Source organism: Borostomias antarcticus, assembly GCF_949987555.1.
Source record: "Borostomias antarcticus genome assembly, chromosome: 13".
Taxonomy (NCBI): Eukaryota; Metazoa; Chordata; class Actinopteri; order Stomiiformes; family Stomiidae; genus Borostomias; species Borostomias antarcticus.
The window spans coordinates 14,806,621-14,831,620 of NC_140246.1; the positions used below are offsets into that span (position 1 = coordinate 14,806,621).

The 25,000-nt window shown below is 54.2% G+C and overlaps 2 protein-coding genes across 4 annotated transcripts in view; one reads left to right on the forward strand and one right to left on the reverse strand.

Annotated features, from left to right (window-relative positions):
• snd1 (staphylococcal nuclease and tudor domain containing 1) overlaps nt 1–25,000 on the forward strand; it is a 210,323-nt gene that overhangs the window by 75,159 nt on the left and 110,164 nt on the right. The window lies entirely within an intron of this gene.
• lrrc4.1 (leucine rich repeat containing 4.1) lies at nt 19,797–22,586 on the reverse strand (the record flags this gene model as incomplete). 3 transcript variants are annotated; one of them, XM_084447548.1, is made up of 2 exons in its annotated part: nt 19,797–19,968; nt 20,704–22,586. In XM_084447548.1, the coding sequence occupies 2 exons, from the start codon at nt 22,584–22,586 to the stop codon at nt 19,797–19,799; spliced, it is 2,055 nt and encodes a 684-aa protein (XP_084303674.1). The 3 variants fall into 3 exon arrangements, with proteins under 3 accessions (XP_084303674.1, XP_084303673.1, XP_084303672.1); XM_084447547.1 differs by having other exon boundaries at nt 19,797–20,175; nt 20,326–22,586; XM_084447546.1 differs by having other exon boundaries at nt 19,797–22,586.

Consider the following 25,000-nt stretch of genomic DNA (forward strand, 5'->3'; position numbering starts at 1 on the left):
CACACACACACACACACACACACACACACACACACACACACCTCCGGGCAACGGAGAGCATCTTTCATGTGTTTTGAGCCTTTAAACGTGTGTTTTTCCTCCCTGGCCCCCGAGAATCCAGAGGATTTCTCTGCCCACCGCACTGCTGCCATTGATTTTACATCACGGCGGAATTATTCTGACGCTATTCAGATTCTCTCTCTCTGTCTCTCTCCCCCCCCCCCCCCCCTCTCTCCCCCCCCCCCCTCCCTCGTCTCTCCTCTTCTGTTTGGTGGTTGCGTATGTATGTGTACATTTTCATACCAAGGCATCAATGAAGCCTACATTATTCCCCAGCAGCGTGTGTGTGTGTGGGGGGGGGGGATAATTGATGCTCTTAATGCTTCTGCACACTTTGACACTGAACTCTCCCACTGGGCCCTTTTCATGGAATAGTTACTGAAACCATTAAAACACCAAACGCATTCCTTACATGATTCATGCTTGGCCATCTACAACCATTTAAAGCATTTTTCTTAGAGTGTGACAGAAATACATACACACACACAATCTCTCTCACTGTGTGTGTCCGCAGAACATGTCTTTCAGCTTAGGGATGCATTAATGACCGCCACATTGTAATTTTTAATAACCACCACATTGTAATTGTATCCGCAGCATGTGGGCCCAGTTTACAGTGACTTACAGAGATTAATGGTACATTGAGTCACCATGTAGTAAACCAACTCTAATACTATATGACCCATTCATTTGACTTCAGCACGCATATACATTTACAATCTTTAAACTTCCACGGCAGTTATCACAGTAACTCACGGCTCAAGAACCATAATTCTCTCTCACACACACACACACACACACACACACACACACACACACACACACACACACACACACACCCCTAAGAGATACATGGAACCATGGTATAGTGGGTACAGATAGTGTGTGTGTGCCGACTCCTGCCTCCGTGTGTGCATGCGTGCGTGTCTGTCTGTGTTTGTGTGTGTCTGTGTTCTTTCGTGCGTGTCTGTGTGTGTCTGTGTGTTTGTGCGTGTCTGTGTGTGTGTGTGTGTGTGTGTGTGTGCATGTCTATCTGTGCGTGCGTGTCGGCCTGTGTGTGTGTGTGTGTGCCTTCCTGCCCACTGAGCTTCCAGCTGAATCATCTCATCCGTCTCCTCCTTCATGTCAAGGTTACTGCGCCATCCAAGACGCCAACCACACAAATAATACATGTTCTGGGCAGGGAGCCTTCCTCTCTGGCCCTCTTCCTCTCCCCCAGCGAGACCACTCCCCCTTAGCGGTAGGCTCCGCCCCCGTGTGTGACGTCAGCCCCGGAACGGCGCGCAGAGGTCACGGCTAACGAGTCCTCGCCTCCCATGGCCGTCGACAGGTCAGCTGTGACGGTCACTCTCATACACAGACTGAGGACGGAGACTTAGGCTAAGTAGGCTAAGCTGTGTGTGTGTGTGTGCGTGCGTGCGTGCGTGCGTGCGTGCGTGCGTGCGTGCGCGCGCAGAGGTTCACCCTGGCTGTCCCGGAGGGGTCGGCCGGTCAAGCACCTCCTTATAATCTGGGCTTCCTGCTACGCCTGTCTGTGGGCAGTCATTGACTCTGCTGTCTCTCTCTCTCTCTCCCCCTCCTCTCTTTCTCTCTCTCCCTCCCTCCCCCCTCTCCCTCTCTCTTTCTCTTGCTCTCTGGCTTCTTTTCTCTAGCCTCCTCCTCTCCTCCTCCTCCTCCTCCCTCTCTAGCCTCCTCCTCTCCTCCTCCTCCTCCCTCTCTAGCCTCCTTCTCTCCTCCTCCTCCTCCCTCTCTAGCCTCCTCCTCTCCTCCTCCTCCTCCCTCTCTAGCCTCCTCCTGTCCTCCTCCTCCCTCTCTAGCCTCCTCCTTCTCTCCTCCTCCTCCCTCTCTAGCCTCCTCCTCTCCTCCTCCTCCTCCCTCTCTAGCCTCCTCTCCTCCTCCTCCTCCCTCTCTAGCCTCCTCCTCTCCTCCTCCTCCTCCCTCTCTAGCCTCCTCTCCTCCTCCTCCTCCCTCTCTCTGCAGGCTACAGGCCCTCGTCTGTGTGTTGCTAAGTGACTGAGGTCTGAGTGGGCTGGGGTGGGCGGGAGGTTCCTAGGGCTCGACAGGAGCTCGTCTGTGGAGAGAGAGAGCCCCCCCCCCCCCCCCCTCTCTAGACCCTCCACCCTGGATCTGTGGAGAGAGAGAGCCCCCCCCTCTCTCTCTCTCTCTCTAGACCCTCCACCCTGGATCTGTGGAGAGAGAGAGCCCCCCCCCCCCCCCCTCTCTAGACCCTCCACCCTGGATCTGGATCTGAATTGTTAATGCAATTATTGCTAACTATTAAGACTGGAGAGAGAACTCCTTGGCTCCTCAGATCATAGCAGGGGCTTATTGAACATCATTAGATCCCGGTTTCTACCACGGAAGGCCGACCACGCCGCCGCCGGCAGACTCCCGGGGAGAATCGTGACGAGAGAGTTCGGAGCGCAGCGTTTATCCTCAGCAGGACACAGCCTAAACATGAATATGCAATTCTCTATTAAACAGCGATTCGAAGGGCTGCGAGAACAGGGCGGTCTTACAGGTCAGCAGCTGTTGGTGAGATACTTGGTCAGGAAGGCGAGGCCAGTGGAGGGTTGTGGAGTGGGCGAGCCTCCCGCTCGTCTGACATGGCTCTGGTGTGAGGTCACAGTGATGCTCTCACAAGCGCCTCCACATCCATACAGGCGTTGAGGTTCTGCAGAGACAGACAGATGGATCTAGACGGATTACAACTTTCCTACATCTTCCTCTTATTGGCCGGTCGACTCGTCCGCTCTCTCTCTCTCTCTCTCTCTCTCTCTCTCTCTCTCTCTCTCTCTGTGTCTCTGTCTCTCTCTCTCTCTCTCTCTCTCTCTCTCTCTCTCTCTGTGTCTCTCTCTCTCTCAGCCATCGAGTGACGTTCGAAGTTCGCGTCGTGTTTACATCTGCGTGGTTGTGTGTGTTCGCTGGCTCGCGCGCCCATGTATCTGCCCAACCCCCCCAGAACCTGGGGCGATGTCTGGACCTGTCCGGAGTGACGTCCACCACCACCCCTGAGGTGTGAAGTGTGAACCCATGCGCACGCAGATCACAGACCCCTCCCCCCCTCCCCAACCCCCTGGCTCAGACTGCCTCAGTCCCACCAGACCGCCGCCTGCTAGCTGTTTGCTCACCGAATTAGCACGGAACGAACGCGCCGCTATATTTAACAGCCTGCCAGCGAGCTGTAGAGTCTCCAGGGCAACGTGTCCGCATGGCGCGCAGGTTCTGCCGGGCACAGCGGCTGGGTGGGTTTGGGGTGGTTCTGTTCTGGTATTGACATTCTGAAGGGTAATGGATGTAGGTCCCTCTTGAACATGTGCGCACGCGCACGCGCACACACGCACGCACACACACACACACACACACACACACACACACACACGTTCACCTCAGGTCTCGTACGGCCAGGTCTCTCTGACCGCCTGCTGTTGTCACGGCGCTGTCCGTGTCACTCGATGTCCAGGACTGCGTGTTCCTGTGATCCGGCGCCGCTGGCCTTCTGAGAACACCGCTGGCTCCCCGTGGCATAATACACACACACACTCTTCTGGGACTGCTGTGTGCGTGTGCGCGTGTGGTATAGGAAGGAGCATAACGCACATCTGGTGCGCTATGGAAAAGTACCGCTGGTTTAGTCCACAGATGCCTTTTATCTTCCTATATCCCTCTCCTCTCTCTCCCTCTGCCTCACATCTCTCTCTCTATCCCTCTCCTCTCTCTCTCTATCCCTCTCCTCTCTCTCTCTCTCTCTCCCTCACATTTCTCTCTCTATCCCTCTCCTCTCTCTCTCTCCCTCTGCCTCACATCTCTCTCTCTATCCCTCTCCTCTCTCTCTCTATCCCTCTCCTCTCTCTCTCTCTCTCTCCCTCTCCCTCACATTTCTCTCTCTCTATCCCTCTCCTCTCTCTCTCTCTCCCTCATCTCTCTCTCTATCCCTCTCCTCTCTCTCTCTATCCCTCTCCTCTCTATATCCCTCTCCTCTCTCTCTCTTCCTCACATCTCTCTCTATCCCTCTCCTCTCTCTCTCTATCCCTCTCCTCTCTGTCCCTCTCCTCTCTCTCTATATATCTCTCTCCTCTCTCTATCCCTCTCCTCTCTCTATATATCTCTCTCTCTCTCTATCCCTCTCCTCTCTCTATATATCTCTCTCCTCTCTCTATCCCTCTCCTCTCTCTATATATCTCTCTCTCTCTCTATCCCTCTCCTCTCTGTCCCTCTCCTCTCTGTCCCTCTCCTCTCTCTCTATATATCTCTCTCCTCTCTCTATCCCTCTCCTCTCTCTATATATCTCTCTCTCTCTATCCCTCTCCTCTCTGTCCCTCTCCTCTCTGTCCCTCTCCTCTCTCTCTATATATCTCTCTCCTCTCTCTATCCCTCTCCTCTCTCTATATATCTCTCTCCTCTCTCTATCCCTCTCCTCTCTCTATCCCTCTCCTCTCTCTATATATCTCTCTCTCTCTCTATCCCTCTCCTCTCTCTCTCTCTCTCTCTATCCCTCTCCTCTCTCTCTCTCTATCCCTCTCCTCTCTCTCTCTCTCTATCCCTCTCCTCTCTCTCTCTCTATCCCTCTCCTCTCTCTCTCCCTCTCCTCCTTCTCTCTCTATCCCTCTCCTCTCTCTCTATCCCTCTTCTCTCTCTCTCTATCCCTCTCCTCTCTCTCTATATCCCTCTCCTCTCTATCCCTCTCCTCTCTCCCTCTCTATCCCTCTCCTCTCTCTCTCTCTCTATATATATATATATATATCCCTCTTCTCTCTCTATCCCTCTTCTCTCCCTCTCTATCCCTCTCCTCTCTCTCTATATCCCTCTCCTCTCTATCCCTCTCCTCTCTCCCTCTCTATCCCTCTCCTCTCTCTCTCTCTCTCTATATATATATATATATATCCCTCTTCTCTCTCTATCCCTCTTCTCTCCCTCTCTATCCCTCTCCTCTCTCTCTCTCTCTCTCTCTCTCTCTCTCTCTCTATATCCCTCTCCTCTCTCTATCCCTCTCTTCTCTCTCTATATCCCTCTCCTCTCTCTCTCTCTCTCTCTCTCTCTCTCTATATCCCTCTCCTCTCTCTATCCCTCTCTTCTCTCTCTCTCTATCCCTCTCCAGCCTCCATTTGCTCATTTGATTTCACTGAAAGGCACCTGAGATTATGCTTACCATTGTACTAATTACTGACATCGTTCTCTCTCTCTGTCTCTGCTCTGTCTCTCTCTCTCTCTCTCTCTCTCTCTCTCTCTCTCTTTCTGTCTCTCTCTCACCTCCTCCTCTGCCTGGCTTCTCCTCCACCTCCCACTCCATCTCTCTCTCCCTCCTCCTCCTCCATCTCTGTCTGTCTCTGGGTGTTTACCGTCCTACTCTGCGTTGGGAGGGAAGTCCTTATCTTCTGATCGATGCCATCGAGTGGCCCGGCGTGGGCGGGGCGTTTACATGGCCGTCTTCTTTCGTGGAAGCGCGTGACCTTTTGGCGTTACCCGTTACTTTGCATGTGTCCGCGGCGCTGAGCGCTTTTTTGGTAGCAGAGATGGTTCCCATGACAACACAGGACCGCATCTCGTCTGTCTGGGGCTGTTTTGGACGCGAGCCCGCGCGGGCAGGCGGGCGCGCGCACACACACACACACACACACACACAGAGGACAGCTGTCACCCTGAAAACAGCCACAGCAACCATGTACTTTTGTCTCTTATCTGTAACTGTTTCACCGTCGCTACTCCGAGTAGGCACACACACACACACACACACACACACACACACACACACACACACACACACACACACACACACCCTCTTCATATGTGCATGTTTTACCTCAGCCCCCATCGCCTGGACAGCTTACTGAGACGTCAGCGCAGTGGGGAGGACACCGGTCCAGCCACCCTCCCCACATCTCACTCCTCCCTCTCTCTCTCTCTCTCTCTCTCTCTCTCTCTCTCTCTCTCTCTCTCTCTCTCTCCCTCCCTCTCTTCCTCCCTCCCTCTCTCTCTCTCCCTCTCTCTCTCTCCCTCCCTCTCTTCCTCTCTTCCTCTCGCTCTCTCTCTCTCTCCCTCCCTCTCTTCCTCTCTCCCTCTCTCCCTCTCTCTCTCCCTCCCTCCATCTCTCTCCCTCTCTCTCTCTCTCTCTCTCCCTCCCTCCCTCCCTCCATCTCTCTCCCTCTCTCTCTCTCTCTCTCTCTCTCTCCCTTTCTCTCCCTCTTTCTCTCTCTCTCCCTCTCTCTCTCCCTCTCTCTCTCATCCCTATCTCTCTCCCTCTCTCTCTCTCTCATCCCTCTCTCATATCATACTCCCTTTCTTTTTTCAGCACGCTCACTCATACAACTTTTCTTTTGGGTAGCTGTCAGCACTTCTGTCCGTTTGACTGGCCACACTCTGAATTGGATGGAATAATGGAATGGTGTGTGTGTGTGTGTGTGCGTGTGTGCGTGTGTGCGTGTGTGCGTGTGTGCGTGTGTGCGTGTGTGCGCGTGTGCGCGTGTGCGCGTGTGCGCGTGCGCGCGCGCCGTACAGCAGTACTCCATGGGAGCCATCTCGGAGAGACGGCAGAATGAAGGAGCAAGACTGATGGAGAGAGAGAGAGGGAGGGAAAAGAGTTGAGAGAGAGTAATCGTTTACCAGCTTACCTCAGCACAATGGCCCACTTCCTCCAGACAGTACCTACTCTCCTCCACCTCCCCTCCATCATTCCTACTCTCCTCCATCTCTCCTCCACCTCTCCTCCATTATTCCTACTCCTCCACTTCTCCATCTCTCCTCCATCTCTCATCCACCCCTCCTACTCTCCTCCATCTCTCCATCTCTCCTCCATCCCTCCACCTCTCCTCCATCCCCTCCACCTCTCCATCTCTCCTCCATCCCCTCCACCTCTCCATCTCTCCTCCATCTCCTCCACCTCTCCTCCATCCCCTCCACCTCTCCATCTCTCCTCCATCCCCTCCACCTCTCCATCTCTCCTCCATCCCCTCCACCTCTCCATCTCTCCTCCATCTCCTCCACCTCTCCTCCATCCCCTCCACCTCTCCATCTCTCCTCCATCCCCTCCACCTCTCCATCTCTCCTCCATCTCCTCCACCTCTCCATCTCTCCTCCATCCCCTCCACCTCTCCATCTCTCCTCCATCTCCTCCACCTCTCCTCCATCCCCTCCACCTCTCCATCTCTCCTCCATCCCCTCCACCTCTCCATCTCTCCTCCATCTCCTCCACCCCTCCTACTCTCCTCCACCCCTCCTCCATCTCCTCCACATCTCCTACTCTCCTCCATCTCTCCTACTCTCCTCCACCTCTCCCCCATACCTCTCCACCTCTCCTTCTCTTGTTCTCTCCATCTCTCCCCCCAGGGGGAGGAGAAGCACAGAGGACAGAACCAGCCTGGCCGGGTTCTCACTGAATGCAGGCAGATGTATCTCTGAGTAGCACAGAGCTCACACAGGAGGGGACCAGAGAGTGTCGTGTGTGTGTGCATGTGTGTGCGTGTGTGTGTGTGCGTGTGTGTGTGTGCGTGCGTGTGTGTGCGTGTGTGTGCGTGTGTGTGTGTGTGTGTGTGTGCACGCTTGTTTGTGTGTGTGTGTGTGTGTGTAGCCTTGAGTAATGGTGCTTTGTTAACATTTCAGACTTCAGCTTTCGCTCTTGGAGCCGCACGGCTCTAATTGCTGCTGTTCATTAGGGCTCTACTCTGCTCTGACTGTTCTGCTCTGACTGTTCTGTTCTGCTCTGACTCTGCTCTGACTTCTGTTCTGCTCTGACTACTCTACTCTCTACTCTACTCTACACTCTACTCTACTCTACTCTACTCTACACTCTACTCTACTCTACTCTACTCTACTCTACTCTACTCTACTCTACTCTACTCTACTCTACTCTACTCTACTCTACACTCTACTCTACTCTCTACTCTACTCTACACTCTACTCTACACTCTACTCTACTCTACTCTACTCTACTCTACACTCTACTCTACACTCTACTCTACTCTCTACACTCTACTCTACTCTACTCTACTCTACTCTACTCTACTATCTACACTCTACTCTACTCTACTCTACTCTACTCTACTCTACTGTACTCTACTCTACTCTACTCTACTCTACTCTACTCTACTCTACTCTCTACACTCTACTCTACTCTACTCTACACTACTCTACTCTACTCTACTCTACTCTACTCTACTCTACTCTACTCTACTCTACTCTCTACACTCTACTCTACTCTACTCTACTCTACTCTACACTCTACTCTACTCTACTCTACTCTACTCTACTCTACTCTACTCTGCTCTGCTCTGCTCTGCTCTGCTCTGCTCTGCTCTGCTCTACTCTACTCTACTCTACTCTACTCTACTCTACTCTACTCTACTCTACTCTACTCTACTCTACTCTACTCTACTCTACTCTACTCTGCCTCTGACTGTTCTGTTCTGCTCTGACTCTACTCTGCTCTGCTCTGCTCTACTCTACCCTGACTCTGCTCTGTACTGCTCTGCTCTACTCTGCTCTGTTCTGACTGCCATCATGACGCCCGACTGACCCACTTAACACCAGGGCTGCAGCAGCACCTCCACAAGATGGAGGGTGGGGGGAGAGAGAGAGAGAGGGGGGGAGAGGGGGAGAGAGAGAGAGAGAGAGAGAGGAAGGGAGGGGGGTGGTAGAGATGGAAGGAGGAAGAGAAGAGGTAGGGAAGGATGGGACGGATCACAGTGTGTGTGTGTGTGTGTGTGTGTGTGTGTGTGGAGGAGAGGGGTCCTCTGCCACTTACGTAAGACGAGCTGCTCCTCTGCATGCTGATCAGTACTCAAATGAGATACCTACTGACCGTCATCTGCTAAGCACCGTCGCTCTGTGGGCGTGTGTGTGGGTGTGCGCGCGCGTGTGTGTGTGTCTGTGTGTGTGTGTGTCCCTTCGAACATTAGTCCAGTAGGCGAGACCATCGCATGTAATTGGCACAAGAGAAACCGTATGGCCCCTGATAATGATGTCACACTCCCAAGCCGCCCAACTCATTTCTCCTTGACGACCAGGGGGTCAATTTGGTCAGCGTGTGAGCGCGTGCGTGTATGTCTGTATGTGCGTGTGTTGCACTCTCTCACTGACACACACACACACACACACACCCCTGTTGGGCCCTGGCTGAGCCGGCCTGCCATGTGCAGCGGGGGCCGTGTTGTCGCGGTGTTTAAAGAGTGAGAGAGGGAGAGACGGAGGGAGGGAGAGAGAGAGAGAGAAAGAGCTCTTCAGCCACGGGGCCGACATGTGTGCTCAATTACCGCGACGCGCACGTTAACACAGGGGCCCCGGCTCCACCTGCCAGCTAGCCTCTCAGAGATACAGCCTAGCCACACAGCACTGGGGAATTGTGTGTGGGCATGCATGAGTGTGTGTGTCTCAAGTGTGTGTGTGTGTGTGTGTGCGCACGTCTGTGCGCACCAATCAAATTCACACCACGACTTGTTATATTTCAACGAGCTTCAAAACCTAGATGTTTTCTTGAGTTCGGCGGTGGGAGTGCAGCCTTTTCTGGCTGACTGGCGGACACGCACGCCACGCACACCACACACACACGCACGCACACGCGCGCGCAGACTAACACACTCACAGGTAAGCACAGTGTCATCAGGCCATATTGTTTCTCCTGTCCCTCGGTGCCAGTCGTTCACCCAGCTCTGTTGGCTGCGAGGTGTGTTTCATGGAAAAAGACACGTGCGCACACACACACACGCACGCACGCACACACTCTTGCAGGCAACCAGATTTATCTCCAGAAACAATGCTAATGGACTCATAATGGATGTACTGCTGTGAGCAAACAGTTAGTGCTGCGCGTGCCAGCCTGGTGGGAGGCGACCGAGCCGTTTGCCAAGTCACTCGTTCAACCTCCACTTCTCCTCTCCTTCACCCCTCTGTTCTCTCTCCTTCACCCCTCTGTTCTCTCTCTCCTTCATCCCTGTTCCCTCCCTCCATCCTCTCTCTGTCCTTCCCTCCCTCCATCCTCTCCTCCGTCTCAGTGACTAGAGAACGATGCTCCGCCCCCCCGCTAGCCGTGTCACCAGGGTCGAACAAAACTTGTCACCGAAATCCGGCGCGGTGCGTGGTAATCTACTGGTTTGGCGAACCAAGTTAGCTAGCATCCATCTTTGTTCCCAGCTGTTGTTGTTGTTTATGTTGTTGTTGTGTTTGTTGTTGTTGTTCTCTACTGTAGTGCAGTTACCTTGGGGGTGACGTCGTTCTCCGTCTCTTCCACATCTCACTTCACCACTTCCAACCAACCAAAATGGAACGCACCATAAGGGTCTCTAATATATCCACTTACCACCGTACATTACTATTACTATTATTACCACCGTACATTACTATTACTATTATTAACACCGTACATTACTATTACTATTATTAACACCGTACATTACTATTACTATTATTAACACACGTACATGACTATTACTATTATTAACACCGTACATTACTATTACTATTATTAACACACGTACATGACTATTACTATTATTAACACACGTACATGACTATTACTATTATTAACACACGTACATTACTATTACTATTATTAACACCGTACATTACTATTACTATTATTAACACCGTACATTACTATTACTATTATTAACACACGTACATTACTATTACTATTATTAACACACGTACATTGCTATTACTATTATTAACACCGTACATTACTATTACTATTATTAACACACGTACATTGCTATTACTATTATTAACACCGTACATTACTATCACTATTATTAACACCGGTGGTTTCTCATTAAGCTCTCATGGCTCTCTGTTCGATGGCGTCGCTTGTTGCTCGTCGGTCTCGGCGGCGCCTCTCCTCCTCCGTGATTGGCTGGTCGCTGCTGTACCCACACGGCGTCATCCGCCCGCCCGCCCGCCCGCCCGCCGCGCCGGTCGTCTCCCCAGCGGGCGCTCGACGTCCTCGTCGGTACCTACCACAGGGGGGGGGGGGGGGGGGTGCTCCTCCGGTCCCCTCCTCCCCCGGGGGAGGCGTGCCGGGCTGGGCTCCCTCCCCCAGACAGCCCAGGGAAGCCTCTCTGAGGGGGGCGCGAGGGGCGGCGTCTCTCAGAACACTTTCTGGAGCAAAACCCTGTTTCTTTGTTCGGCAGAACTGTTAGATAATGTGCTCAGCTGTCACAGGGACGGGCACAAATAGGCCTAGATCTCGCCACACACACACACACACACACACACACACACACACACACACACTCTCACACACTCCGGTAGGCTGGATGCACCACTGTCGGCCCCTCGTCTCTCTCTCTCTAAGCCGACGGGGGGCTTTAGAACACCAGGCTTTTGTGTCCGTCTCCCCGCAGCGCCCTCAGCTGTGATTAGAAAACGTCTGGTGTGGCGAAACGACAGAACCCACTTGCGAGACCTCGTGTAGAACGAACGAACGCACGCACGCCGCTGCAGAGACGGCGTAGGGAGGCTGGCCTGACCAGGGCGCTCGCTCGCTCGCTCGCCGCACCGCTGCCTCTGTGTCAGTATCAAACAGGGATATTCGTCTTGTTCTTCGTTATATAGCCAGAAGCAGTTTGGCCCCATTATCAAGAGAGGTCACATGGCCAGGAGCAGTCAGAGCGCTTTATCAAATGCTCAGCTGGTCTCCTAGTGCTTCCCCCAGCGCATGATAGCACTCTCGCCAGCTCACTGCAGCTCACTTGATCGGTGCCTGGCGTGTTTAGGGTCTGTGGGTTTGAAGCCCAAAAGGAATGGGAACATTCTGAGTGTGTGTGTGTGTGTGTGTGTGTGTGTGTGTGTGTGTGTGGTGGACCATGGCTTTGAAATGACATTGGATTGAAGTGTAGCCTACCTGAAGTGTCAGCGCGCGCTGGAATTAGCCCACGTTAGGCCATATTTGGTTGCATAATTCTTCCCATGCTGAAATTAAATCTGGTTCTCTAGTGGCCATCTCCTCCAACCCCCCCCCCCCCGCGCTGCACGCACGGCCACTTTGATTCTGTTTGATATGGGGGGTGTTGGAGGGAGGGAGGGGGGGGGGGGGCACCCAGTTAGACTGACGCAAGGTCACCTACAATCACTCCCCTCGCACTGCCAGGGCCTCTCTCTCTCTCACACACACACACACACACATATGCACACACCGCCGCGCTCGGTCAGAATGTCCTTCACTTAACTGGGGTTCTAAAGTTAAAAAGAACACGGAGCAATTTGTGTGTGTGCGCTCGTGTGTGTGCGCTCGTGTTTGTGTGTGTGTGCGTGCGTGCGTGCGTGCGTGTTGAATGCCTCCTTTCTTCTCTGTCTCATTATAATCTCCAGTGAGCATAACTTGAGCAGTTTGAAGTGCTCACTCAAAACGCACCCCGATTTTTCAGCCGTCAGAATTAGAACATGAAAGAGCTAATATGATTATAAATAGGTTTCTTGTAGCTCTGGCTGTCTGTTTGCAAACCACCATTAGTAGCAGGTAGTTTTGGAGGCAACATTTAGGCTATTTGAGGTCCATTAAAAGTGAGGACTGGGATCAGAGCCTGTGCACTTACGCATAAAGGCGACGTCAAGTGATTTCACCATAAGCACTCGGGTGATATCTTAATGTATTGGATTAAATTCCATCCTTTTCATTAACATTAAGTAATTATTCACAGTTCAGTAGCCTGCTAAATGGCTCCACCAAATGAGAGAGTGCCGAAAGCTATGAGAGAGATGACTCCCGTTCCCACAATGCAGTTGGTTTCCCATGTCACATTATGCTGCAAAAGAGGTTCGATCTTTAAAGATTACTCCATGGAGTTATTCACTTAATGGTGTAGCGCGTGCACACACACACACACACACACACACACACACACACACACACACACACAGCCGTCCGCTATCTCCCACACTACTCTGACATATAAATGATGACTCGGGTACTTGGGCGTGGCTTTGTGTGTAGAACGACCCAAAACAACTGTCCGACACAGAAAAAAACGTGAATTTGAATAGAATCCACTCATAAAAGTCATACTACCTCTCTTTTCTCTCTCTCGCTCTTTCTCGCTCTCTCCCCCTTCCCTCCCTCCCTCTCTGCTGGGAACACTATCCTGAGTCCTCTGTCCTCTGATTGGTGGTGTGTGTGATAGCGTGGCCCTCCAGAGTGCCTGCGTTCTCACACGGTCTGTCTGTCCGTTCAGGCTGATCTGAGCCCTTCATTTGAAGTCTCTCCGGTGTGTCGGTAGCAGCCGGTTTGCAGGTCAGGGTCCTCCGCGCCCCGCCACAGACCCCGCTCTCAAATCAAGCCGTTTCCTCAATTGTGTCTCTTCAATTTTCTTTCATTTGGCTCCGAAACGCTCTCGACTTTTCACAAAAACAACTCCACACTCCTCGGGTCGGGTTCAAAACATGTACAGCGCCAGAGACGGGAGCGTCGCGCCACACACACACACACAAGCACACACACAAGCGCACACACACACACACACACGTCTATGCACACACAGTCAGTCTCTCACATACACACTATCTCTCTCTCTACCTCTCACTGTCTCACGTACGCCTAGAGACACACACACACAATCCCATTTGCATGGTGTTGAGACGGACGTGCGTGGTGTGTGGTGGGTAAAAACGGGTGGACAGCGATGATAACCAGGCTAACGAGACGACCACGCAGAACAACAAAAACAAAAACAACAGCATGGCAGAGGAGAGCACGTCTCACTGCAGACTGAGGAATGAAGTGCATATGTGTGTGGGTGTGTTTAGGGGGGTTATACTGCGGGTGTGTAGGTGTGTGTGTGTGTGTGTGTGTGTGTGTGTGTGTGTGTGTGTCAGGGGGGTGTTTATTAGGTCAGTGTAAAGAGAGTCTCCACAAGGCTATATGCTAATACATGCAGTCTTTTTGATGATGGACTCGCGCGTGCGCGTTTGTTTGTTTGTTTTTTTAAGCTCTGAGACAGGCCAGTCGTTGACTTAATTTCTGAGCGGCCTTAAACTTTGACAAATGCAGTGAAACTGAGCAGACGGGGACTTAAGTCTTTTCCCGCTACAGGTACGTGTGTCTCTACAGGTACGTGTGTCTCTACAGGTACGTGTGTCTCTACAGGTACGTGTGTCTCTACAGGTACGTGTGTCTCTACAGGTACGTGTGTCTCTACAGGGACAAGTGTCTCTACAGGTACGTGTGTCTCTGCGCGCGCTCACATGGACGATGGCGTGCGAGCACATGCACAGTTGTATAAGAGATCAGCAAATCAAATTTAGTTTCAGCCGAGTGTGCGTCTGTACTCTGACAGCAGCCCCTGATCAGGGAGGACACACACACACACACACACTCACTCACTCACACAAACATTCAGGGGCGTCCGTGGCTCAGGAGGTAGAGCGGGTCATCCAATGATCGCAGGGGTCGGCGGTTCGAATCCCGGCTCCTCCTGTCCACATGTCGAAGTGTCCTTGGGCGAGACACTGAACCCCGAATTGCTCCCAATGAGCAGGCTAGCACCTTGCATGGCAGCTGCCGTCATTAGTGTGTGTATGTGTGTGTGAATGGGTGAATGAGAGGCCTTCATTGTAAAGCGCTTTGGATAAAAGTGCTATATAAGTGCGGTCCATTTAGCCCATACAGATGCCATGCAAAACAAGGCTGCGTTGTCCACTAGGAAAAATGGAGACCGCTGTGTTTTTCCCCCCCATTTGAGAAGGGCAATGACATCTCTGGACTCTTAGTCCAGTCACCCTCTAAACTAGCAGCTCCCTCAGCCAGCCTGACGCGCAGCCAATCCGAGTCAACGAGCATTTGAACGCTCGTGCGTTTAGACAGCATATTCTCTGACGCAGACGACGAAGACACTATGAAGATACAGTCGTCTCGGGTCCGTAGCACTCTGCACACACTGGAGATCAGTCCAGGTCTGTGACCTAACCTCAACGACACACACCAGGTTCTCTGTTCTCTTCTCCTTCAGACCAGGTCTGGGATCTGACCTCCACGACAACCACGGAACACTGTTCTCTTCTTCGGTCCAGGTCCGGTCTAACCTCCACGACAAAAACAGACCTAGACTGAGTTTCCCAGAGGCATCGTAGCACTACGTTCATCGTAGCGCTACGATGAACGCCGTAGCTTACGATGAACGTAGCGCTACGATGCCTCTGGGAAACTCAGCCCAGTTCTCTTCAATCCAAGTCTTTTGATCTGACCTCCACGACACAAACCCGTTCTCTTCAATCCAGGGCTTTTGATCTGACCTCCACGACACAAACCCGTTCTCTTCAATCCAGGTCTTTTGATCTGACCTCCACGACACAAACCCAGGCTCTGTTCCCTCCCCAGCTCCTCCCCCTGGTTTCCCAGTGGACGACCCCCAGCGACGCCGGCTCTTCCTCGCCGCTACATCCACAGTGAAGTGGCCTGTTGCTATAATTGGCTTTTACCCCGAAACAAGGAGTGTGACTCAACATGGACTCACGCTGGGCTCTAGACAGTGGGAATCCAAGCTGCTAGAACAGCTCTTCTGCTCTACGACCGATAACAGCACACACTCCTTCCTTCATACAGCAGCGCTGGCGAAAATATTTAGTATTCATCATAAAATCAGCTCCTTTTAGTTGTATCGATTAAGGAATTAGGAGACTATGACCAATTTTCAGAGGAAATTGAATTCCAGCATCTGCAGGAATGACACACGCATAGAGGCGCGCTGCTCCTCCCGGACTGGGAGATGTGCCGTGTTGATGTGCACGTTTTGTGAGCTGCAAAGTGATTTGAGTTTGACCCTGCGCTTGATTCAAGGTTATCTTGATGGCGTTCAGAGCGACGCCCGCAGACAGAGGGCGGCATCATCCCCAACCGCCCCTCGCCTTCCATTTAATCTGACCTCTCCTCCTCTCTCCTCTCCTCCTCCCCCTCTTCCTCTTCTTCCTCCTCCCCTCCTCCCCCTGCTCCTCCTCCTCCTCTCCCCCCCCCCTCCCCCTAGTGGTTCAGTCTATTAACTGGCATCAGTAGGTCCCATCTACTGTAACGTTCCGTCGCCACGGCGATACGCCACCCCCCTCCTCCCCACGCCTCTGGCGCCGCAGCCTGCCAATCACAGGGACGCGACGCGGGACCCATCCCCAAATCCAGCTGGCGGTCTGGCTTCATGTTCTGTCTGCTCTCTCTCTCTCCTCTCTCTCTCTCTCTCTCTCTCTCTCTCTCTCTCTCTCTCTCTCTCTCCCCCATTCTCTCTTGTTCTCTGTATTCCCTGTTACCCTCTTTGAGATATTTATTATATTCAATGTATTTATTTCAGTCTTATTAACTTGTGTGTCTCATTCCTGCCGTCTCTCCATGTCTTTCTTTTTTCCTTCACCCTGTTCTCTTGTAGACTCCGTCTCACCCACTCACTCCATCTTATTCTCCTCCTCCTGCCCCCCCTCTTCTCTCTCCCATCTCTCCCTCTCCTCCCTCTCCCCTCTCCTCTCTTCCATTTCTCCCTCCCTCTCCATCCTCTCCTCCCCCTCTCTCCTCTCTCCTCCCCTTCTCTCTCTCCTCCCCCTCTCTCCCATCTCTCCCTCCCTCTTCTCCTCCCTCTCTCTCCTCCCCCTTTCTCCCATCCCTCCCTCTCTCTTCTCTCCTTTCCTCTCCTCCCTCTCTGAGTACGTCTGACTCGTCACTCGTTTCCAAATGGCTTCCCTGACGGCCAATGAAGTGCACGGATCGAGCGTTTCCCACGGAGACGGGCCTCTGTCGCCATGGGCACGGCTACCTGATGCACGTCGGCTGCACACGCTGCCCCGCCCCCCGTTAGCCCCGCCCCGTTACCCCGGACAGCACCAGTCCCTGCGCCGGACCGCCCTAACGGCACGTCATTACCATCGCAACATAGGGTTTGCCTTCTAATATCCTTCCTGAAACTTGTCCGTTTGCCACACACACACACACACAAACAAACACAACGCACAATCTCTCCCTACTGTCACTCTCGCCCCCCTCGTTTTAACATTCAGTTCACTTCACTTCAGTCACGACTGTGAAGCTGCTCTCTGCTTTTGTCCGGCAATATCGTCAGGGCAACGACTGTCCAAACAATCCGGGCGAGTACAAAGGGTCGCTACTGTATATGGAGTGGATGTGCTCGTTCTCTCTTTCCCTGTCCCTCCCTCCCTCTCTCTCTCTGTCCTGTCTGATGTAAGGCCCTTGCCGGGGCGACGGCGGTCAGACACGACTGCCCACCGTACACGCACGGTCACACACGGTCACACAAACATGCACCTCAACAAACGCTCACTGTCAAGTCATGAGTCATCTGTGGAAGGAGGGAGAGGAGAGGAGAGGAGGGGAGGGAGGGGGAGGGGGAGGGGGAGGGAGAGAGAGAGAGAGAGAGAGAGAGAGCGAGCGAGAGCGAGAGAGATCATGTCTGATTTTTTCCTAAGTGACCAGCGATGATGGCTTCGGTGCCCTGCAGAGCTTTATATTTAACCCAGTGGGATAGAGGGTGGTAGGACTTGCTTCAGGGACAGACGTGTGTGTGTGTGTGTGTCGGAGAGAGAGGACGTGAGTGCTTTTCAGCTCAGTGGGATTGTGCAAATGATTTGCCATCATCTGAGTTAATGGATACGTTTGTGTGAGGATAAGACGGAGATTATATGATGTTAGTGTGTGTGTGTGTGTGTGTGTGTGTGTGTGTGTGTGTGTGTACGTACGTATGATCAGACATTAGGCCGTCCTCATGCGTCCCTACAAAACCCCCCTCTCTCTCCTAATCTGTCCTTGCCCTCTTGGTCTCTCTACGCCTGAAAGGGCACCCTGCTATAAGCCCGAACTCTCTCCTCCAGATTACCAGAACGCCGCTGCGCTGTCAGACGCACAAACACCCCCGTCTGCCCCCCCCCCCTCAAACACACTGACAGGGCCGTACAGCAGGTTAACTCCATGAAAAGACCTCTGGGCCCTCAGCTCAACTACGGCTCCTCCTCTGTCGTACCGAGGCTTACTCTCTCACAGCTACAATCCCTCCTCTTCCTCCTCTTACCCCCCCTATCGCAAATAATGGAACGGGGCAGAAAAAAAAGGCCAAAATGCCGGCCGGCGACTGACCACGGCTCTGGTGACATCACCCTCCACCCACTGTTTTTTTGTTAAAGGAGGAATTTATGCCTCCGCCCGCCCGCCCGCCCCAAACGCATCTCTGTTCCTCTCCTGCTCATCACCGTCTGCGTTCCCTCTCCTCTTTTGTCTCTTCTAGCGTGTTAATGAGTCTCTGTGTGGCTCCAGGGCCCCCGTCTCCCAGCCCGTTATCCACACCGCGCTGTAACTCACATGCGTAAGTAGGAGAAAATAGCACCGCTGCTTGACATGTCACACTAACGGAGGAACACTCAGCCCCCCCCCCCCCCCCCCACGAAAAGCACGTCGTCTCATCTGTGTAGCGAACGCTACCCACCCCCCCACTTCCCCTCCCTCCCCGCGTACGCGCCTTCTCTCTGGGCTGGAGGCGAGCTGGGGGGCGGCTGTATTATGATTGAGAGGGATATTGTTGAATATGAAGAATGCACACTTAGCAGCAAGACCCCGAGCATTTGTCACCATAAAGCCCCGTGTTGATTGATGAGAGCACAACAGCTGGGAATGCAACGGAAAGAGAAACGAGCATCAGGAAAAACACGCGCGAGTCTCGCCACAATGATATTTCACCTGGACGTATCTGGACTGGCTCATTAGCCACGTGATACGACGACACACCAATCAGAGAGCTTCAAAGGAACCGTATAACACAGTCACGTCACGGCAGACGAACCGTACCGCGCTCCGTGAATACAGGTTAGATCTTCTGACAGCAGTTATGAGAGCATCGCATATGCCTCAGTAGACACTATTTTAATTGACCAATCACAGCAGGACTTGAGAATAAAGCTGACTTGACACTGACGTATCTAAAGAACCGGGTTGACACGTTTAGCCCGGACCGAGTCAGCCACACCTTGATCAAAGAGCCTCGCTGTCAGTATCGATGCACACATCAAACCAGCTCTGCCCGTTAACGCAGTCATAGCATGTGCTAGATACAGGAAAGCACCTGGCACTCCGGCACCATGATTCATTGTGTGCGAGCCATTCAGCACACACAGGGTTAAAGTGTAGCTGCAGAGTCTTACTGCAGTCTAAAGCATTTGGCTGATGGCTACAGTACCCCAGTGGAAAGAGGAGAAAAAAACATCATCTCTCTCTAATGCTTCCTTCTTTTTTTTTTCTTTTCTTCCAAAAATCCTTTTTATTGCATTTATAACATTTGGCACAGTACAAATTCATGGTGCTTTTACAAGATAAACCTGTAAAGATCGACACTGACCTTTTTTTCTGCTTTAAAGAAAGTCTTTTCGGTATAAATAGGTTTTTCTTTTCACTGCATTCTCTGTAGCATGGTGTAAAAATCACACAGAATGCCCCCTTTTTAAAACAAGACTACCCTCATTTGTCAAAGTCAATACAGCATCTTAAACAACTCGTCTTTTTAAATAGAAGTTACAAGTTAGAAAATAGTTTCAATTTATTTGTTTTTAATATAATATGCTTCTCTATCACCAGCCCATGGTACTTTCAGTTTTTCCATATATATATTTATTTATAAGCATGTACAACAAGAAATCATCAGTCTTTTTAGTTTTGCACTCTGTACAAAAGAAAAAGGAAGTTCCTGTCCTTTTTGTCCCCGTTGTGCATTCTGTTGCATGTACTATGTGTGAGGGGAGGGGGCTGGGATGGGGCTTAGGGAGGGGGGCTTCTAGGGGTCCTAAATCTGAGTCTCCTGCACCTTCTCCTTGGTGTGAGTTTTTATGACAAAGGGCTCGGGCATGGCTGTGACGGCACTGGGCAGGGTCCGAGGGAGAGAGTTCCCCGCGCTCTCTGTCCATTTGGCCCCGTGTCCCGTGGGCTTGTAGGTGTTGTATTTGGGCTTGAGCGTGCTGTAGTCCACCTTGTGGGGGCTGTAGTCCGCTTTGTGGGGACTGTAATCCATCTGGGCTTTCTGGTTGACGTAGTCCCCTTTGTGCGGGCTGTAGTCCAATTTGAAGACGCTGTAATCCGGTTTTGGCGGGCTGAATTCCCTCTTGAAGGCGCTGTAGTCCGGCATGACCTTGTGGGTGGTGTAGTCCGACTTGGGTTTGTAGGTACTGTTGTCTGGTTTGGACTTCTGCGAGTTGTAGTCGGGTTTGGGTTTGGGCTGAGTGCTGTAGTCGGGTTTGGGTTTCGGATGAGTGCTGTAGTCAGATTTGAGTGGACTGTAGTTGTGTTTTGGTTGGGTACTGTAGTCCAGTTTGAACGGGCTGTAGTCCGTTTTGGGTCGCGGGTGAGTACTGTAATCCGGTTTGAACGGGCTATAGTCCGGTTTGGTTTTGGGATGGGTTCCATATTCAGATTTGAAGGGGCCATAGTCTGCTTTAGGCTTGTGAGTGCTATATTCAGGTCTAAACGGGCTAAAGTCAGCCTTTGGTCTATGAATGCTAAAATCTGGCGTTGATTTGTGAGTGCTGTAGTCGGAGGTGGCTTTGCTGGTACTGTAGTCCATGTTGGGTTTGTACGTGGTGTACTCAGCCTTGGGCTTGTGGATGGTGAAGTCCGTCTGGTGGGTGACGTAGTCGGCTTTGGGCTTGTGGAAGCTGTAGTCCGTCTTGTGGCTGATGTAGTCCAGCTTGTGGATGCTGTTGTGGTCCCGTACCTCCGGCAGCATCAGCCCGCCCTCCCCGGCGGCGGCGGAGGCCGGCGGCGGCAGGTCCTCCTCGTCCACCTGGATGATCTCCACGGTGCGCGCGGCCGCCACCGTGCTGCGCTGCTGGTGGCGCTTCCTCAGCTTGTAGAAGGCGATGAGCATGACGGCGGCCAACAGGGTGACCGCCACGAAGCAGCCAATGATGATCTTGGTGGTCCGCATCACCTCGTCCAGGCTGGTGCCGGAGGGGCCGGGCGGGCGGCCCGTGGTGGCCTTCGAGGCGGGTACAGCCGGCGGCTTGGCGCCTCCCGGCGGGCTGTCGGTGCTCTGGAGCAGCACAGTCGGGGTGGAGATGAACACGGGCTGGAAGAAGGAGGGCGAAGCGGTGGTAGTCACGGGCCCCCTTCCGCCCGCCGCCTTGGCGCCGGTCGCGGCCTTGGCCTTGGGCATCTCCGTGGTGGGGCCCAGCACCTCCACGGTCACCGTGGTGAAGTAGCTGAGGTTGGACGTGTTGAGCTCCGCCGCGCTCACGTTCAGGTAGGCCGAGGCGTTGGAGTTCCCCGCCGTGTTGGCCACCATGCAGGTGTAGGCGCCCGTGTCGGCCGGCAGCACGTTGGAGAAGTTGAGCGTGCCGTCGTTGAGCACCGACACCCGCGGGTGGGCGGAGGCGTGCGTCAGCACCGTGCCGTCGGGCAGCAGCCAGCGCACCGACGACGCCGGCGCCGTCCGGCAGCGGAGCTCGGCCACGCGCTCCGCCGAGATGTTCAGGTCGCGCGGCGCGTCGGCGATGAACGGCGCCGAACACTGCAGCCCGCCGGCCACCTCTCCGGCCCGGTCCGCCTCCACCAGCTGGCGCCCCCGCATGGCGGCAGGTGTGTGGCAGCGCCCGCAGCAGGTGGAGTTGGTGGGGATGTACTCCTTCAGCCAGCGCGCCAGCCACACGGCCTCGCAGCCGCAGTCCCAGGGGTTGTGGTGGAGGTGAAGCTCCACCAGGTACCTCAGCGGGGCGAACAGCTCGTGCGGCAGCGCGCTCAGGTTGTTGTGGGCCAGGTTTAGCTCCACCAGCGACGGCAGCTCGTCGAAGGCGTTGCGCTCGATGGCGCCCACCTGCGAGTTCATCACCCAGAGCTTCTTGAGCTGGCCCAGGCCCCGGAACGAGCCGGGCTTGATCTCCGGGAAGAGGTTCTCCGAGATCTCCAGCTCCTCCAGCCCCCTCAGCGGGCTCAGGTTGGGCATCTCCCCCCGGATGTTGCACATGCCCAGGTTGAGGTACTTGAGGTTCTGCAGGCCCTCGAAGGCCCCGTCGGAGATGTACTCCAGCTTGCGCAGCTCGCCCAGGTCCAGGCGCATCAGCGAGGGCACCCGGTTGAAGGCGTAGGAGGGGATGCTCTCGATGGGGTTGTTCCTCAGCCACAGCTCCCTCAGCTTGGACAGGTACTCGAAGGCGCCGCTGGGCACCACGGTCAGCCGGTTGTCGAAGAGCTCCAGCGTGTTGAGGCTGGTGAGGCCGTTGAAGGCGCCCACCTCAATCTGCCGGATGGAGTTGCGGCCCAGCTGCAGCACCTCCAGGTGGTGGAGGTGGCGGAACGAGTCGGCCTGCACCGCCTCGATGGCGTTCTCCATCAGGTTGAGGTGGCGCGTGTTGGCGGGAATGCCCGGCGGCACGCGGCTCAGGCCGCGCCGCGTGCACACCACCTTGCCCAGCTGGCTACTGCAGGAGCACTGCGGCGGGCAGCCCTGGGGCCCCGGGGCTGCCGGCGCCGCCTCCGCCACCGCCGGCGCCGAGCCGCTCCAGGCCCTCGCCATCAGGAACACGACACAGAGCAGGGCGGCTTTCCTGGCGCGACGCGCAGCTACCCGCCCCAGGAGACTCATGATGTGGCACGCTCATAATGCAGCATCGTCTGGGGGAGGGGGGGGTGGGGGGGGGGGGGTTGGGTAGTTGGTCGGGCGGTTGTTCGGAGGGGGCCGGCGGGTCGTTGGGTGGTGGAATCGGGGATGGGGGACTTGGAGTGGGGGGGCTAGGTAAGAGAGGAGGAGGGTTTTGGCTCCGAGTGACTAGAGGGAGGATTGGCCCTACCCCGGATTAAGCGAGACTCTGTTTTTTTTTTCCATGGACTGCGCTCAAGTGGGGGGGCTGACGGGGGGGGGGGGGGGGCGGTCGGGTTGGGGGGGGGGGGCGGGTGGCTATTCTGAAATGTGTGTATGAAAAGGACAGGACAGCAAATGAAGGAACCGAAAAATCTGAAAGGGGGGTTGGGGCGGGGGGTAGGATTGATGCAAATAGGGTTGGAAACGCTAGTAGACACCTACCTCAAGTTATTTATTTACAGGTCCTTGCACTGTATAAAATCGTTTGGTTCCTTCTCTCTTTTTGCAATCACAGAAAGAGACGCAGTTTTAAAACCAGGTGGATATAGATCCCAGGAAAGAAAAGGAAGGCTTTTTTTTTTTTATTCTCCTGATCTATCAAAAGAAAATCAAGATCAATCCTTTTTTTAAATCTTTTTTCTTTTTTTATAAATCCACAAGAGGAGCGATCCGAAGAGAAAGGGAACCTCTGGAACCTCCGGTTCTTCAGACGAGGAGGAGGGCAGGGATCCGATCGGGCTCCGGACGCAGCAGCAGCAGTGGTGCTCGCTTGCTCTGGCTCTGGCTCTGGCTCTGGCTCGCCCTGGGCTCCACTTCCCCCGCTTGTCCTTGGAATCCGACAGTCGAGCCCTCCGCTAGGCGCCTTCCCCAAGTCTCCATAGCACAAATGAGCGCACACACACACTCTCTCTCTCTCTCTCTCTCTCTCGCTCTCTCTCTCTCTCTCTCTCTCTCTCTCTCTCTCTCTCTCTCTCTCTGCACACTAAAATCCCAGGGCACAGAGAGAATAAAAGAGGAGTAGCAGAGGAGGGGGGGGGGGGGGGGGGGGGATTTGAAGAATAAAAATGCCACAGTCTTTTCAAACGTCTTTCACCCTTTTGTTTGAGGTCGGGGGTTTGAGTAAGAAGAAGGAAAAAAAAACAGCCCCCTTTGCCCCGTTCCTCCTCTCACTTTTCGGCAGTCCGTCGGTCCAGCCCCCGATCTCCTCAGCGCTGGGGGGGTCGTGTGCGTCCACTTGATTTTTTTCCCCCCGTGTTCTCGGCCGGGGCGTCGGAAAAAAAGGGTCTCCGCGACTACGCTGCCATCGTCAGCTTATTCCTCCTCTCGACTGGCTCCGTGTTCAGCTGCAGCGGGCAGCGGCGAGAAGACACACACACACGCGCGGCATCGCCATACACTCGCGCAGTAGCGCGCGCACACACACACACACACAAACCACTCACTCGGCAGCTGCAGCCCGCCTCCCGCGCACTTCCCAATAATCCGTCAATTTCTCCAGGAGGGGGTTGGGGGCGGGGGGCTGTAGAGGTGGCTGAGCGAGAGGTTTGGAGAGGAGGAGGAGGAGGAGCAGGGGGGGGGGGGGTCGCGATCAGACCAGACCAGCGGTGCCGCTGCAGGAGGAGAAGAAGAAGCCGTCGCTCGTTAGTTCTTCCCTCGCCGTCTCTTCCTCGCAGTCCCTTCCTCCGCCGCGCTCCTGTTCAGCCTCTCCCTCGCGCAGGCGGGCCAACTGGAGGGGGGGGGGGGGCGTGGAGAGGGGCGGAGGGAATATGTGTGTGTGTGTGTGTGGGGGGGGGGGGGAGAAGTGAAGGCGCCGGGGCGAGCGGACCCACGGGCGCGACGTTAGCGGCGGCGTGGAGAGGAGAGGGTTCTGTTGTGTAGCGGCGGTCGAGGGGGAGAGAGCGAGCGCCCGGGCTTGTGTCTCGCTGCCTTCCCCCCCTCCCCCCCCACACCCCCCTCCCCACCACCACCACCACGACCAGCACCTCCTACTCTCCTCGTCCGCAGTGTCCTGAGGTAGCTGGCCAGGCTGAGCGCTGAGCTGAGCCGATTCTAGAGTCCCGTCTTACACCTTCGGACTGTCCTGGTCTCCTTTGATTCTCTCTCTCTCTCTCTCTCTCTGTCTATCTCTCTCTCTCTTTCTCTCCGTTTCGGTCTCTCTTGCCGGCTCCCTGGCGTCGGGGAGTAACGGGATGCCCGGGCGAGGAGAGGGGAATAGCGCCGCGTCCCCACGGCAACCAGCTTCTTCTTTTTTTCTTTTTTTAACCCCCGCCGCCCCGGTGGTGAAATCCCGCGGCGCTGGTTGTTCTGATGCTCTTCTGGCGTCGCTGTTGCGTAGCAGGAAGGCGGCCGGGACACCTACAGTAGCTACTGCTCTCTCTCTCTCTCTCTCTCTTTCTTTCTTTCTTTCTTTCTTTCTT